Here is an 18,001-nt window from a genome sequence, read left to right as displayed (position 1 = left end):
AATACACATTCAGTAATGTCAAGGCAATAGCACACAGTGCTACTTCTCTTGGTCCCCCTGCCCTTTCCCCCCAGTGTTCTTTATACTTGGGAATACAAGGTCCCAAACCCACAGAAGACTCTTATTTGATAGCCTGAGTTTCATTAGTGATCGAATCCTCTGAGCTGATGATAGATCATCACTGCAGTTTCCAGAGCCACTGTGATTCAGTTACTTTTCAAGTAAGCATTGATCAGGCATCAGCTACATGTCAGATGTTAGGGGGACTCCAAAGATATGAGAAATATATTTTTAAAAACTCTTCAGGGCTCATGGTTTAGTAAAATAACTATACCTGGGTGCAACTATCATCTGAAGTGAAAGCCATTGGATAGGTCCTAAGAATAAGTACTGAGGGGCTGGGAATATGGCCTAGTGGCAAGAGTGCTTGCCTCATATACATGATGCCCTGGGTTCAATTCCCCAGCACCACATATATAGAAAATGTCCAGAAGTGGAGCTGGGGCTCAAGTGGCAGAGGACTAGCCTTGAGCAAAAAGAAGCCAGGGACAGTGCTCAGGCCCTGAGTTCAAGGCCCAGGACTGGCAGAAAAAAAAAAGAGTAAGTACTATTCAAGTTTAAGAGGCAGAAGGTGATTGCACAGATAACTTTTTGTTCTCTTCAAGCTTATATTCATCTTAGGGAAGTCTGTCCTTACTCCTGTTTTTAAGTACAGCAGTATTCGACACTCAGCACTTTCATTTTGTTGCCAGTACCCGGCACTTTATCACTTGAACCATGCCTCCAGTCCAACATTTTTGCTGGCTAATTGGAGTTAGTGTCTTGTGGATTTTCTGCAAGGGCTGGCTTCAAACTGTGAGCCTTCAAGTCTCGGCTTCTTGGCTAGCTAAGATTATAAATGTAAGCCACTAATTCCTGCCCATCCCAGCATTTCTGAGCTTCTTTCCTTTGGCAATTCATTCACAGCCAAGTGAGATAGAGGAGGGGAAAGGCACAAGTGTCTGTTATTGTGGACTTTTGCTAGAGGCAAGCCACATGAAAGCACTTGTATCTAGGAGTGTACAGTAAACACCTAGAGCGTAACTACACAATGAGTAACTGGTAAATGTCTGAGTCTCTGTGTTCATATTGTTTCTTGTCCCCATGGTGTGAGGTTCAATCCCACTTAGATTTTCCTTCTCTTATGAGACTCTAATGTTCTTATTCACCACTCCTTATCCACTTACACTACTAGCCAGGAGCCAGGGTGCGATACAAATATTAAATGAATAAGTCAAAGCCATAGTTGAGCTAGAATCAGAAGGATAGCTAAGATTTTGTTTAGAAAAGGAGGAGCTGGGCACAAAGGCTGAATTAAAAAGTGTTATGGCAAAAGACTAGAATAAATGAAACGGGAATGAAATTGATCATGAGCCCTTAGGGCCCACAGGGTCCCATTTGATCTGAGCTCAAGTCTATTTCTTTTCTTTTTTAAACTAATTTTTAATTTTTTATAAGGGTGATATACAAAGGGGCTACAGTTACATAAATCAAATAAGGAGTGCATTTCTTTTTGCTTAATGTTATCCCATCCCTCACTGTCAAGTTTATTTCTTAAAGTCTATCGCTAGTTATCACAGTTTAGCACATGCTTGTTGAATGAATGAGTGTCAAGCATGTGAACATATGTATGGATTTGGGGAGGGAAAGGGGCTAGGATAGGTAGACCCGAGCATAATTCTTGCTGCTTGAGATAATCTTTTAGATTAACACTCAGAAAATTTTAAAAGTAATTAAGAATAATCAGGGTTGTTTTTTTTTTTGAGTTTGTAATTGTTAGTATAAAGGTGATCTACAGAGGGATTACATTCTTTTTGGACAGTGTCACCCTTCCCTTGCTCTCTCCCCGTTTTCCCCTCCCATCCCTGCTCACAAGTGGTAGAGTTCATTTTCAACATAGTGTCTAGTGAGTACCGCTGCTGTATTTGTTCACCCTTTGTCCCTCACAATCAGATTTTGTATTTTTGAGCTTGACAAGAGCTTGTTCTGTTTATATATGTCAAATAACTTTCAATCAGGGTAGGGTAATTTATATTCTGATGCTGTTTTCTTGTCAGTTGTATGCCTCAGAGGCTGTAGCAAAATGTGTAGGGTCAAGTCTGCAACCTTAGACTAAATCTTACAAAGAGAGGCAATGTTCAGGTCGAGGGGGAAACAACAATGAGTTGTGTATTTTGCTTGGGATGATGACAATCAGTAGCAGAGCAGTTAATCCCACAGATGCCAACCCAAGGTAGAAAATTTAACATAGAAAATTTACTATTTAAATATCATTATGCAAGCTGGGTGCTGGTGGCTCATGGCTTTAATTTGAGCTACTCAGGAGCCTGAGATCTGAGGGTTATGGTTTAAAACCAACGGAGCCAGTGAAGTCTGTGACTCTTATCTTGCAGTTAACCAGCCAAAAGCCTGAAGTGGAGACATAGCTCAATGGGTAGAGTGCCAGTCTTAAGCACCAAAGCTAAGGGACAGTACCTAGGCCCTGAGTTCAAGCCCCAGTGCTGGCACAAAAAATCATTATGTATATGTTTTCTTCTATGTTTACGAAGCAGTTATTACAATTTCAAGGAAAACTCTATTTCAACCTTCTATATTTCAAGGGGAGAGGGTTAGAAGAATGAAGAGAGTGAGGCGAGAGAATACAGTCAAGAATTCAATGCATACCCTACAAAATTAAGAATGTAAGGGAAGGGGTTTTGGGAGGGATGGGTGAGAATGTTGAAAGGGGTGACTTCGATCAAGATACATTGTGTTCATAAGATGCTTTGTTAAAGGGCAACTCCTTTGTAGGACTACTTAAAGGTAATAAAAAGAGAAATGCTCAGTAACAAGTATATAGAGCACTGGTTGGGTATTATACATGTGTGTGTCTTCTTATATTCTCCACCTATAGTGGAATAAAATACCTCTCTGTTATCTTCAATTAGATTTAGCCATAGAGTTTGTATTAAACACACAAAATAATTTCTTTTAGCCTAACTCATGCATCACTTATTACAATGATGAAGATTTTGGACAAGTGACTCAAAAGCATGTAGAATCAGCTAGTTTTGATTTTAATGTTTGTATTTCAGATATGACAACTGCACAAAATTAGTGTCAAAAATAAAAGCATCATTTGCAAAGAAATGGAAGGACCTGGGGGAAAAAAATCATGTTAAGTGAAGTAAGGCCAGCCCAGAGAGACAAAGGATGGATGCTTTCTCTCCTGTGTGGAATCTAGAATTAATTAATAAATAAATAAATAAGTAAACCCTTTGGGGCTGTTTTTAAGCTAATACATATATGTATTGACTAAAATCTGGTAGATTCAAGGGAGAACTAAAATGATGGAATTCCTTAGAGAGGCTCACAGTCCAAAAAAAAATCCCCCCAACAAACCCAAATTAGCATTAAATAAGTAATTGAATGGAGAGTGGTTTGAGGATTGGAACAAGGCTCCTGGGCTGTTGCACAAGTCCTAGGAGACAGAGCGCACTCTTGTCCATATGTCTGATGGGTCCCTTTGCCTTTCAGGAGGACTGGCCCTGGCTCAAGTGCTCTTCTTCTACGTGAAGTACCTAGTCCTCTTTGGCATCCCAGCTCTGCTAATGCGCCTGGATGGACTCAAGCCGCCACCTCTCCCTCGCTGTGTGAGCACCATGTTCAGCTTCACAGGAATGTGGAGGTCAGTCGCTTGTTTATGAAAGCCTCTCTAGGATGACCAGTGATTTGCTTGCCTTCAGAGCGCTAGGCTGCCATTCTTTTTCTGCCCCTCACGAAAGCCACATTTTGTATAACCCATGCTCCTGGAGCCTCTCAGAATTGTCATCGAGCTGTCAGTTACGGGCAAGACAAGAAGGTGTCTGGGTGCCATGGACAAAGGGTTCTGTTTGAAGTAGCTTCTCGCTAAGAATATGCTGTTATGATCGATGATTCGATCGCTTTCTGTTTCCCTGGAAAATGACATCTGTATGTGAGCCTACTGATTTGACAACAAGTCTCAGGACATAGCACCAGCCAACAGTGCCAGGTGCTAGTTCTCATATCAGATATGGGCCATTTTAGATTGGTTGTAGTTTTCTTATCTCTGTAGTAGTAACAACAAGAGTAATGCCATTACCTATCTCCAAAGGTTGCTTTGAAGAATAAATAAACTAATGCATTGAGAGTAGCTGGCACATAGCAGATATTTCACAAATACTTGATTTTACTTTTATATTATTCTTGTGCTCAGTTGCACATACATAGATGTTTGTTTGTTTTTGGAGAGCTTTTTTTTTTTTTTTACTAATTATGATTTTGTTCCATAACTTAATGGTTGGTCTGGAATCTTTGTTCTGAAAGATCCCTTATCCTTCATCCCTGCTTTTTCTAATAGTGATTTTCCAGATGGACTTGCTTCATGCTGTGTTTCCACAAGTGATGAAATTGCATGTCTAATTGCAAACCTAATGTAAGAACCTCAGGGCTGGCAGTGGCCCACCTCTGGGAGTCAGAGCCTACTTACATTTTGCTCTCTGGGTATCTTGCTTGTCCTTCCTACTTCTGGCTCTGCTCAGAATGGCTACTCTCCCTCATTTGTAAGGCCCATTTAGTCTTTTTTTTTTATTTTTTGCCAGTCCTGCGGCTTGGACTCAGGGCTTGAGCACTGTCCCTGGCTTCCTTTTGCTCAAGGATAGCGCTCTGCCCCTTCTGCCCATTTTTGGTATATGTGGTGCTAGGGAATTGAACCCAGGTCTTCATGCATGGGAGGCAAGCACTCTTGCCACTAGGCCATATTCCCAGCCTCATTTAGTCTTATATTTTGTCCCTGTAGGCAGAAGACCCAAGTTCTTCCTACAGGTATGGGAAGAACTCAGCGAATATTGTCCTATCTCCTGTTTCTATGTGAGGGGAGTTATATAGTGTTCACCCCCCTGGTTTTACATAGTGACTTATCATAGATGCTGAGTGTATCTAAGCTTCTTTATTCTTTGGTTTGCTTTTGGGAGTTAGAAATTTCATTTGGCAGCTGCAAGGAATATCAAGTAATGGCTTTGATTGGTCCTTAATTATTTCATTGACCATCACATTGCCCTGTTTTCATGGAAAGATTGAGATGCTTAAATAGAAGGCCAGGAAGTGTTTTTGTTGTTGTTGAAAAGGTAAAGCTGACTAGAAGCTCTGTTCACTCTGATCTATTTGTAAAAGTAATTTCCCGAATCAACGGGTCCTGACCCAGCATGATTAGGGACATGTCACAAGTGTCGGTCGGAGCCTAGCATGCATTCTGATTTTTTTTCCCTTCAAAGCAAGAGATTGCATTTCCCATTTTTTGGCCTATAATATTATTTATTTATTTTCTTATTAATTTACATTGGTTATACCAGGGAGAGAGTTTCATTGTTTCCTTTCCACACATTTACCATGGATTCCGACCAATCTCCACCCCCTTGCACCCCATCCCTGTTCCCCTGCTTCTTTTCCCAAAAGAATTTCGACAGGTTTCATTTGCATAGTTGCAATTACTAGATTCTGACAATATTCGACCTCCTTCTTCCTCCTTGTTAACACAGCTCCTCACTAACTAATTCTTGTGAAACACCTCCTTGAGGACTTTGGCAGCATCTGTTAGCATTAGAAAACATGGCCCTGCAGGCCAGCTGGCTGATGGCTCTGTGTCCATAAATACTGGCCCACTGATTGTCACAGAGGCAGTTTAGACAGTTGACCACATTTTATGCTTAAAATGGCTATCCTTCCTTCCTTCCTTCCTTCCTTCCTTCCTTCCTTCCTTCCTTCCTTCCTTCCTTCCTTCCTTCCTCCCTCCCTCCCTCCCTCCCTCCCTCCCTCTCTCTCTCTCTCTCTCTCTCTCTTTCTTTCCTTTCCCTCCCTCCCTCTCTTCCTTCCTTCCTGGACTTAGGTCTAAGAAGAATTCACTCTTGAGACCATCAGATTTCTCAAGCTGGTGATGGAAATGCAGCTTGCAGACCATGGCATCTGCTCATTCAGTAATACAAAGGTTAGAGAAGATAGGAGGTGGGTGAGAAAGGTTCGAAACAATTTACACCCATTGTTTAGTGGTTACCTGACTTTCTAGAAAATCCACATTGAATGAGGTTTAGAAGTAAGGACAAAAGATGAGATTCTAGTCCATCATGTGAAAGCCACCCAACACACACATACTTGAATATGATGCTGGCCAATTGCACCGTCCTTGAGTCTACTTACAATGCGAGAAGATATGAAGCCACCATCAGGCTGTGTGAGAGGAGTCGGACCTCTGTATCACAGAACAGGCCATCAGCAGAAGAAAGGATTTGCCTTGACATGATAGAACCAATTGAACATCAAAAAAATGACCATTCACTCATATGGCACAAACATAAAAGTTAAGACCTGATGGGTCTATGTGTGGCTTTCTCTCCTAACTCTAATCGTCCATAGAATTCCTGTTGAAATATTTAGTCTCAGACCCCCATCTCCCTTTCAAGGAGTATTTGTATTCGCTCTTGGATAGTTTTGCTGTGGTCAGACATATAGATGTGAGAAATAGATAATTTTCTGCTCAATTTTGAGGTTTCATGTTTTAATTTAGACGAGTTAAGATCTGTAATGAGTATCTTTTGCCAAGAGTCATTAAAGATGCTACTGCTTGCCCAGGGTTCCAAATTAGAAATTTTATGATATCCTCTGACTTGATTTCCAGCCATGGAGGTGAAGTATGCAAAGGGATAGTTTTCCATGGTGGCTGATGAGTTATGGATCAATTTTAATTATCTCAGGAATCTTGCCTAGCTTTCCCTCTGCATTTCCTGAATTATGATGCTCCTAGGTCTTCACAGGCAAACTCATGCATCATTGTTTATCTCAGAGGAATTGGTGCTGCTTGGCAGTTGGCAGATCTTAATATATAGGAAGATCATTAGGCTGGGAGAGGGAAGAGCCTGAACCCCATTATTTCAGGGGGCCACTGATTGCATGGGCTTCAGGGACAATTGAGAAATTCAGGTCTCTGGTTAGAGAGTTGGTATAGATGGTAGATCCAGCTGTACAGACTGCTGTAACGGAGTTACTCCTGCTTTTGAATCACGTTCAGTCTCCAATTGGAAAGCAGGACGGTTGGCATGAAGTTGATGAGATGTATGCTATAATCTATCAGCATGGTTGGTGTGGAACAGGGAAGGGTGAGCATAAAGGAGGAAAGGTGGACCAGGTGCTGGTTCTCCTTTATTGCAGGTAGCCTAGTGGCTAAAGAGCTTGCGATTTGACTTTGTGACTACTGTGACTTTGAGCAAGTCATTTAAGCTCTCTGGGTCAGCCAGCCTTTCCAGTTCAGAAATGAAGAGAACAATACTACTTGTCTCATAGGGACAATAGCAGATGGATTGAATCTAGCATCCAGTAGGTTCTTAAGAATCTTTGAGGAGGTGTTGATTTCTTAACAAACCTAGAAATAACTGAGTTAGGCCAGGATAACTGAGTTAAACCAGGTTGGGAAATAGTGAGGATTGATGGGGGAAAGACTCCCTCCAGTCCAGAGCCGGAGGTGTGACAATTCACAATAGACCAGGGTGACGAAGTCATGAGCTCTGCCTTCAGAAGAGGGGCCTTGGTGGACTTACTTGGTTGCCTCACTGCCTTTTTCTGTTGGATAGAAGACTAAGAGCAGATTCTTGGCCCCAGGTGGTGCCTATGTTATTTCTTCTCCTTCTATCCTTCCATGAGTCTCAGCCTCATGGAATAAAGATGACCAGCAGTATCCTGGTGCTACTCAACCTCTATCCCACTATCCATGTAATTGGGAAAAATTGTCAACCTCCTTATGCTTCTATTTTCTGAGGTATCAAGATGGGGATATCATAGTACTTGCTTCACTGGGCTGTTGTAAGGGTCGAGTAAGATCATAAACTAAACCACTGAATCCAGGGCAAGCATTGTAGACAACAAACTCTTACTGAATCATCACATCTTCAGATATAAAAGTAAAATTTACACTGCTCCCTTGTCGCTTTTTAATTTCTAAGGAAAGACGGCCTGGTAAGTGTGTGGTTAAAGAAGGAGAGACAGTCTAAGGGGAGGATAGTAACATATAAATATCACAAGTTTCAAAATGGAAGCATTGGGTCCCTAAAACCTACCCTGGTATGGTCTCTTCCTCACCTCAAGCAACTAAGGAAGGTACTGCTTATTAATTAATATGGGTTTGTAGTTTCTAACTACTAGATATTCAAATAACTTCATACTTTGTGTGCCTTTTCTGACCAATTCTTCTTTCTCATGATCTGATCTCAACAGAGTTATGAAATATACTTTCCTTCTTCCAACATTCATGTTTGAAAAGTTCCCTTTTCTGTTTCCTCAGACACTGACTTCCAAAGAACTAAGTGGGAAGAAAATAGCAAGTTGAGGCAGATCTTTATGAACCACTGTTAGGTTTTGTTTCTGGATTTATGCTGTCCTCTCTGCTTCCTCGCTGTGTAGAAGGTTTCTGTTCGCATACAGCTGATATGGCAAGGCAACCCCAGGGCTCATTTCTGTGGAAGGGGTTGGTCACTGGTCATCAGACCATTGTGAGCACAGTTGAAGAGCCTGATAGTGTGGGTTTGGATTGGGGCTTCACTACTTATCACCCAGTTCTTAGTGACATTTAGGAAGTGACATTTATGCTGAAGGAATAGATGGCCATTCTTCTATGAAATTGTGATCACTAGGTCTTCAGGATAACAGTCTCAGATATTATGAATCTCTGTCACATGCATTGGCCTAGCAGTACTGCAGGTATACCATGCTGTGACTTCCCTTGATCTCTACCTCTTTAGCTCCCTGTTTTTTCTCATTAGATATCAGTGCCTGGGGTGCCAAAATATTATGCCTACCTGCAATTTTCATCAGAATACATTTGCCTTGTAAGGAATCAAGAATGAGATCTGTGTGTACACCTTTCCTACCTAATTACTGTCATTATGTGATCAGATATTGTGCTGCGTCCTAGATATCAGATGAGGGAGGACGTTGCAAACTTGAAGGAAGAAAAAAGAAATTCAGCTCAGATTTTGATATGAGAAGAGAGGCGTCTGACAGCCATTTATCTTTGGGGATGGAAATTTTCTGAGGGAAATGCTGAAGGGAGATATCTCATTCTCTTATAAATGAAGAGGGGAAATATGGAGATCTGGAACAAAACCTTTGTAAACCATATCCTCAGAACAGCCTCCTTATCAGAATAATAATAGTAATAATAATGATGATGATAATAGCAGCATAGCATCCATAAACATATTGTATTCCATTCATCCAGTTCTAAATGCTTTTTCATATTCAATTTAATTCTCCGAAGCCTCACTGTTGTCATTTTCACTTTGAAAATAGTAAGAGCTGAGGTATAGAGAAGTTGAGAAACTCCCCTTAAATCTCATATCTAGTGAGTGGTAGAGCTGAGATTTGAACTCAAGTTCATGGCTCCTGAGCCTGCTTCCTTAATCATTCCCTGTGACTACCTCTAGCAATGTGGAACTGAAGTACATTCCTCCCCAGTCTAGAGTGTGAGGCTTGTGTGACGGGATGTGGGAATCAGGGACATGATAGGCACCAAGTTCCAAACAAAGTATAATAGAAGTGGTTCTGGAGGGCTGCACTCAGCAGTCAGTTGGTCTGTAGGCCCCAAGGGATGGGGAGAAAGGGGACTGCCATTTTAACTTGAGTCATGGACCAGGTGACTGGTGTGGGGTCCATCTGGGCTATTGCTTTTATGTTATCCTCATCATGTTACAAATATTGGTCTAGAAACATTTCCCCTAAGAGAGGTGGGACTTCCTCTAGTGCCCACGGAGAACTGACTTTGTCTTGCCAACGTTTTCTATCTCCTTAATCTACATGGCCACCTGGTGGACTGAACTCACCCTACGCTGTTCATTCATCTCACTTCAGACTGAACCCAGTGAGGGAAAAGCATTGCCCCACGCATCCTTGGATCTTTAAAGGTGTCCCTGCATCCTCTGCCTAATTGTGCTATTTATAAGTCAGACTTGGCCAACTGTATTGCTTTCTGCCCCATTTAAGTTATGGGGATTAAATTCAAAGTACAAAATGCTATTCCTTTTGAGTCTTTACAGAATTTTTTGATGTCTAAATGTTACATTTGTGTGCAGTCATGTCATTCCTGATTTTTTTTTTTTGGTGATAACTTCAGGATATCCTTCTATAGTGCATCTAAAATTATTTATCCATTTAACATCCTTATTAGTGTAATGAATAGTTTTCATTGTGACATTTCAACCAGGCATATGATGTGCTTATTACCTGTAAACAATGGCTCTCATTGTGATATTTCACACAGGCACATAACACATTTACACTCTAATTATAGGCACATTTGCTTTGTGTTAGGATGGCAAGCTTACCCACCATCTTCATTCTGACCCACTGTCTGCATAGACACTCAACACTATACTCCTGTCTAATTACAGAATTCTCTGACACTGCTGAAGTGCTTCCTCATGAACAAAGTTAATGCTCCGTATTCTCCCTAGAAGAGTATTACCCGGCAAGGTAAAAGTTGAGCTGCATCCTCTCACTGTCATGCTTGGAAATAGCGCTTTATTCCTTAGCATGGCGGATAACCTGGCTGGAATCTGCCATCTTAAATTCTTCACACTCACTTTCCATGATGGTGAAACGGAAAAAGTCATTGTTCCTCTGTTCTTCCCAGGCAGCTCTTCACCAATGCATCTGACTTAGTTACAGACTTCCTAGTACTGCAGATATCTTTCTCTAGACCCTTATGCTATCAGGTGAAACACCACTGAGCTTTTAGAAGCCAGGCCAGGGACCACCATCACACCATCCTTACTTTGTATTTTTCTTTCACATAGTCAATGTGACTGCATTTAACAAGTCTTGCATTTATTAGATCATTGATAGCAGAAGAGTGGTTGGATTAACAGCTATATCAGCCTCTCCTGGGAGCTTATTAGATATGTAGGACTTTGAGTTCCACACTACTGATTCAGGATTTACTTTTGGGACAAGATCTCTTTGGAACCTTGCATGCATATTGAAACTTGGGTGCCAAGCTGTATGAATGCTCAAGGATCCTTGTCCCTGACTGACCATGACTGTAAATTACTTGGGTGATGGTTATGAGTGACCATGAGTACATTTAAATACTTAATGTCTATGTTCACATGAGCAATAGGATCAGTCTCCAGAAGAACCTTAATTGGGTCTCTTTACTGACTTTCCTAAGAAACGGGGACCACAGAAGGATTTAAGAGATGGTGGAGGATGAACTTGACCTGTTCCAAGGCAGGAGAGCACTGGAAGGTGTCTCTTTAATGGAATTGATAAGGAGTCTAGGAAACCAGACTGACTTAGAGGAGATTGACACAGATCCCTTACTGCTGATATGGAGGGTCCATGTAGGCAGGCACTGTATTTCTAGGAAAGATTGCCAGCTGTGGTGTACAGAGGATTTTCTAAGACGTTATTGAAATACACATCAAGGGAACCCTGCTGGTTTCTTCTGGTTGTGATTAATGGGTGAGTGAATGAGAAGTAGTCAGGCCAGGTTGCTTGTTGCAGTACTATAGGCCAGATTCTTCAGCTGGGGGTGGAGAATCGTGGTGATGTGAGAGAGGTAAGGAGAAACGGACACACATTCAGGCTTGAATTTGGAGTGTACACTCTTGATCAAGACTAATATTCTACCACACACCTCCATATTTAGCTTTTTACTGGCTAATTGGACATAGAGTTTTATGGACTTTTCTGCCCAGGTGTGCTTTTAACTGTAATCCTAAAATCTCAGCATCCTGAATAGCTAGGATTATAGGTGTAAGCCATCAGCGCCTGGCTTTTCCTAGGGTTTCTTAAAGTGATTTTCTACAACCAGATGGGTTGTGGTATATGTGAGGTGCTGCATTTCTTCCTACTCAGTGGCTGATAGATGTAGGAAATAAACAATATGCAAGTAACAAATGTTGAAGGAAAATGCAGCAAGGAAAGTGAGACTTGGGAAGGTCCGCAGGGGTAAGGGTTGAAGTATCCTTGGTAGTGTTTCTACAGACACAGAGTCAAATAAACAATGAGCCATGTCTTTTATGAGAAATAGAGATCGATGTTCTTACCAGCTTTGGTCACACAACCTATACCTCAACCAATTAATAGTGCAGGCAAGCATCCTTTATTCCAAGTGCTTTAGGCCCGAAGTGTTTCTAATTTTTTTTAGCAGTAGTACATCCCTAATCTGAAAATCTGGACTTAGAAATCAGATTTTGAAGCATTTCAGATTAGGAATGCTCAGCCTGTTCATAACTAGTTGTATATATGTAGACATATATATGTAGACATGCATTCATGCATTTGCTTCATTAACATTGAGCTCATGGCTCCCAGTGTTGTAACTCCTATCTGAATGAGGCTCATCCAACCCTCCATGTTTTCACCACTAAGTCCTCCACAGCCTTCTAACACTTAGAAATGTTACACAGCACTTCAACACTGTTCCTAGGAACCATTTTAATCAGCAAAATTGTAACCTTTTTCCTCACCCCAAAATTGCACACAAAGTGTGAGAATTATGGTACCAGATGTATAATAAACAGGTCACTCTGTTTGAGAGCTGAAGCCAGAGGTATGCTTTGGATGTTGGATGGCTTAAGTGTTTTGCTGTTCTGAACTTGTCTAGGAACAATGGCAAGTTGTTTCCCTTGTTGATTTGGGGGTTCCAGATAGATTTTAGTGAGCATGTAAACTCATGAATACTGATAATTGACTGGGAGTGACCCGAGGAGACATCACTGAGCCACCAACACCTCATAGAGATCTGGGAGAAAACACACGAGTCACATAAGTATCTGGAGAGTTATACAGAAAGGGCACTGGCTAGAGGCGTACCTCAAGGGCTCAAGGAATAGGAATGAGAGGTGTGAGTGTAATAGAGCAAGAGGTGAGCAGCAGGAGCCAGACAGGAGATGAGTAAAAACGAGAGAATTTTGTATAAGTCATTGTGTCTATGTTGGTTTTTCATTTCAGTTCGATGGAGGATATGGAGAGCTGTTGAGCTAAGTAGCTTTGTTCTGCGTGGAGGCAGAAGCAGAAACCAGTTAGAGGACACGCAGCAGCCCAGAGCCAAGCCACGATGCATTGGCTCACCATTTCCTTCTTGGCACCCGAGTTACTCGCAGTCACAGATGGAGCACAGCTCCTGGCTCCATTTTGGAGGGTCAGGAAGAGAGCTGAAGTTTAGGATTACAATAGCCAATGCTGCCTTCTCTGAAGATGGCTGAACTAATTAAGTGTTCATGTCCATGAAGCTGTTTGGCATTCTGCATTGTTAGTTTTGCACAATTCAAATGATTTCAAACAGAGCACACCAATAATTACACAGAAGAACCTTCAGTTCATTGCTTCTCTGAATAAAAGGTGCACATGGCTCTTTATTAAGTTTCTCTTTTTTATAACTAAGGTCCTAGTCTTTGAGAAACAGCTTTCACCCACCTTGAATGGGAAGGGGAACATGGTTTTGATTGCCCACATAAAGATACTTGTAGCTGAAGACTGAGAGAATAATTCATGTCACGTTGCTGTGCTGCTTTAATGAATACAGAAAATACTGTAGGTGATGCATTATTAAAGACATGCATAGCAGAGTTTTGGCGTACACAATCTGAGCGTGAACTTATTAGCATTTCACGTTGATACCTCTTTTAGATTTAATTAGATTTCAGGCTTCAATCGATTTATTAAATGAATTTCTCACTGCTTAAAAGGTATAATATGTTCATGACAGTAGCTTTTCATCACTCTCTTCTCATTTCCTCATGCGTTCAAGCACATCTCAGCTCTGTCTTGGATTTGAAGCCAGAGGTTATTTTCCAAAGATATTGCACTGCATAAACCTAGCCTCTTTTATGCTTGCAACTGTTGGAGCCATGGAGATGGGTTGTTTGTTTTCTTTTGAGAAATGTCTTTGTTACAGAGTTCAGGCTGTTGTTGAACTCACAGTCTTCCTGCTCAGCCTTCCATGTACTGGGATTACAAATGTGGACCTCCACACCTGGCAGGAGACATTTTTTTGTGGTTATTGCTATTGTGCTATCTCTGGGGCTTGAACTTAAGGCTTCACATTCTTTTTTTTAAATTAAATTTTATTGACAAGGTGATGTACAGAGGGGGTACAGTTACATAATAAGGTAGTGAGTACATTTCTTGTCATATTTGTTACACCCTCCCTCATTTTTCTTTCCCTTTCCTATTTCAGATAAGCATATATACAATATCCAGTGTACCAAAATCATATACAGTGACCACAGGGGGTACGCCAAAGGAAATTCACCTAGTACATTAAACATAGTGCCAACAATAAAATCCTCCTGTTCCCATAACCTGGAGTTCATTTTGCTTAGCTTCATCTTATATAATCATATGTTCGTAGCTCTTGAGCTATTGTGATCCTCTGATAGGTCTATCCTAGATGTTTTTATGTTTATATAGTAATTGTTTGGTTTTAGAGACGTACTGTAAAGTCACTGACCAAAACATGTAGAAATACCATTTGAAAAGAAGTTTGTTATTTTACAGACATGATCTCTACTGTTCTACCCTCCTTCCCACATCTCCCCTCCTGCAACAACCACATATCAGGGAGACCATGTGCCTTTGTTCTCTGTGTTCTAGACTTGTCTAGCTCAACATTATTTGTTCAAGATCTGACAATTTCCCTGTAAATGCCATTATTTTATCATTTCTAATTGCTGAGTAGTATTCCACTGTGTACAAGTACCACATTTTTTTGGATCCATTCATCTGTAGTGGGGTGTCCCGCCGGGCGGAAAGCTGGAGTGCAGCCCAATGTGCAAACCTTGGCGGTGCGTAGTCGCACCCCTCCTCCCCTCGCACACTTAAAGAACAACACGGGAGTCACACGGGCTGTCTTGGGGTAAGCTTCTGGAACTTCCACCGGTCTTTACTCAGGAGAGGGGTTTATATAACAGTAATGGCGGCAGGAAGGGGAGGGACTAACTGCATACTAGCGATAGGCTGATAAGCTGCCCATCATAGTGATGTCACAGAACTTCCTCTATGGGCGGTCATCACATCCTATAGGACTGCCCCTTGGGCCTGGCCCGGCGACATTTTCACACACACGTGGCCGAGGCGGAAGGCTGGGCTCGTTTGCTATCTCTTCCGGTTCTGGACCCGGAAGGGGGTAGGAGTGGCTAACAGCCAAGCAGCCCCAGGGCGGGAGAAGAGGCAGGCCTCTTGGGACTGCCCCTTAAAGGTACAGCCAGAGCCCAACAGTGGGGCATCTGGGTTGTTTCCATATTTTGGCTATTGTGAATTGTGCAGTGATAAACATGGATGTACAGGTGTCTTTGTCATATCCTTGATCCTGTTGTTCAGGATAGATGCCTAGAAGTGGTATGGCTGGGTCATAGGGTATGTCTGTGCTGAGTTTTTTGAGGAACCTCCATACTGTTCTCCAGAGTGGTTGTAGTAGTCTATACTCCCACCACAGTGGAGAAGGGTTCCTTTTTCTCTGCATCCCCTCCAGCATTTGTTGTTGTATGAGTTCAGAGTATAGGCCATTCTAACTGGAGTCAGGGGCTATCTCAGGGTTGTTTTAATTTGCATTTCCTTTACTGCCAGGGATGTTGAACATTTCTTCATATGTCTCTTTGCCGTTCTTATTTCTTCTCCTGTGACGTCTCTCTTTAGCTCCTTTGCCCATTTAATAGTTGGTTTACTGGGTTTGGAGGGGGTTAGTGTCTTGAGTTCTCTGATGGGCCTCACATTCTTGCTTGGCTTTTGTACTCAGGGCTGGTGCTCTACCACTTGAACCATACCACCAATTTTGACTTTTTGCTCTTTGCTTGGAGATAAAAGTTTTGTAGATTTGTTTGCCTAGGCTGCCTCAAACCATGATAATCAGATCTTTGAGTATGGCCTGACAGGGTGGCTTATAGGTTGCCTGCCACAAATGCACCTCTAGTAGATTTATCCTACCTGCCAATGTAATAATGTATAATAGTGTCATCCTTCTATTTCAGGGGCCTTTGTCATTGTGAATCAATCTGCTTTATTTTCACACAAAAGTCCCAGACCTTTATTTCTCCTGTGATGAGTATAGCATTGAGATTCTTCAAATAGTGGAAAATTAAATGCAGTGAATCAAACCCTGTTAGTGATTCTGAAGATAAGCTAGAGATCTAGATTATAAACTGCAGTAATTTCTAAGTGGTCAACCTTTTGTTCAGAAGAGTGGAAAAAAACACACTAGGCTCATTGGGGCATCCTGACCCCATCTGTGCCTCTGCCTGCCTGTGTGAACTCAGCCCATAGCTGGGGCATCATAGTCTCCATCTATAAAGTAAGGCTCCTTGTCCCTTATCCAAAGGCAGAGAGGTCTACTCCATATCTTGTGGTTCCTTTTAGCTTTGGGCTGAGGAGGATAGTGTGAAAGAGGGGATCAAATTCTAATTAGTGAACACTATGATCTAGATAACTAATGTCTGTAATATGAAGTAGAAGTGGTACTGTCATATATGGTCTTACATTCTCTGTGTGTTGTTTCTTAAAGTCAGCTGTGAACCTTGAGTTACCTATTACCTTTCTTCTCTCTCTGGTTCCTGAAGAATCTATAAGAGGTGAGAGAGAGAGAGAGAGAGAGAGAGATCAGCATATAAATGAGAAAGCAGAAAAATGAAGAGGCCAGACCCCTTCCTGTGCAGAAATGAATCCAGTGAATAGATAGGACTGAGAATAAAGAATATATCAGTAAATTTGACCTTTTTAAATTACAGCACTGGGATTTGAACTCAGAGTTTTATGCTTACTAGGCAAGTGCTCTTCCTCTTGAGCTATGCCCCCAGCCTTTTTGTTTTGTTTTCTGCTTTAGTTATTTCTTTTTAAGATGAGGTCTCGCAGTTTTGCCTGGGGCCAACCTTGAACTCTGATCCTCCTAATTGCCCCAGCTGTGTAGTTAGGATTACAATGGGGTACCACAGTTCTTGACCTAAATCTGACTTTTTGATATGGTATTGTCCCTCTAGGATGTTTAGCACACAGTCCCATGATCTGATGACTCATGTGAATCCTTCTGGGTATGAGATCAGACTCAGTAGATTTCTTTGTCTCTGTTCAGACCCATAGCCTAATCTTTGTCTTTGCAGTTGCTTAGTTATAGCTCAAGTCTCCTTCTCAGTGCGCCATCAGCACTGACTCATAGCTGGATCCTGCCAGCTACTTTCATGCTCAAAGACCACTTGGACCACAGGCTTTCAGATTCCTGGTGCTATGTGATACTGTGCTCCCAGAAGGCCTTCAAAAGCTATTATATCAGGCCTCCATGTACTTTACTGCTGGAAGAAGGAATTAGACTTAAAATCTTTAAGATTTTCTTCAGCTTCAAAATCCTTTAGATGCTGAGAATTGAGGTAGGAATTTGAAGTGCCTGAATTAGTATACTCATAAATTTGTTCTTACCCACTTAACCCTAGGGATTCTGTTCTTGTGTTAAGCAAATAGTCACTTTTCATGAGACTTTCCTCTTTAATAATTTCTTAGCCCCCTGAATTCATCCCTAATGATGGGAGCATAATCAGGATTTTAATTACTACAGTGGCTAGCTATAACATAGGGACATTGTGATACAAAGTGTTCTCACAATCAGGGAAATGGCTGTTAAATGACATATTTTTGAGTTCCTTTAAGGGTCCATTAGGCTAATGCTTACTTATAATGAACACACTCTAATCAGCTTCTCATTTCTTCTTCACTCATTTTGAAGTATTGTTCTGGAGATGCTTGAAGTGCTATTCACATCATTAATAATTAGGGATGCCACCTAGAGACAGGGTGCTCTTCTTAAGTACCTGCAGCTCTGTGTCCACATCTGCTAGACCAAGGGCAGGACCGACCAAGCCTAAGCAGGTGTAGGTAGGTATCCATCTCAGTAGATGGGCTGAGTACACACTCTCTCCTCCCCTCTCTCTTGGGT

The 18,001-nt window shown here is 41.6% G+C and overlaps 1 protein-coding gene across 4 annotated transcripts in view; it reads left to right on the top strand.

Annotated features, from left to right (window-relative positions):
* Window positions 1–18,001, top strand: part of Hhat (hedgehog acyltransferase) — a 214,032-nt gene that overhangs the window by 68,919 nt on the left and 127,112 nt on the right. For all 4 annotated transcript variants that reach the window (XR_007212567.1, XM_048357276.1, XM_048357273.1 and 1 more), the window contains one exon: window positions 3,556–3,706. Coding sequence is in view for 3 of the 4 variants with exons in the window: in XM_048357276.1 (XP_048213233.1) it covers window positions 3,556–3,706 (151 nt within the window). In the remaining variant the exon portion in view is untranslated. The remainder of the gene's footprint in view (window positions 1–3,555; window positions 3,707–18,001) is intronic.

Source organism: Perognathus longimembris, chromosome 11 (genome assembly GCF_023159225.1).
Source record: "Perognathus longimembris pacificus isolate PPM17 chromosome 11, ASM2315922v1, whole genome shotgun sequence".
NCBI classification, from domain to species: Eukaryota; Metazoa; Chordata; class Mammalia; order Rodentia; family Heteromyidae; genus Perognathus; species Perognathus longimembris.
Note: the sequence above shows the minus strand (reverse complement) of the source record. Positions and strands in the feature narration are given on the sequence as shown.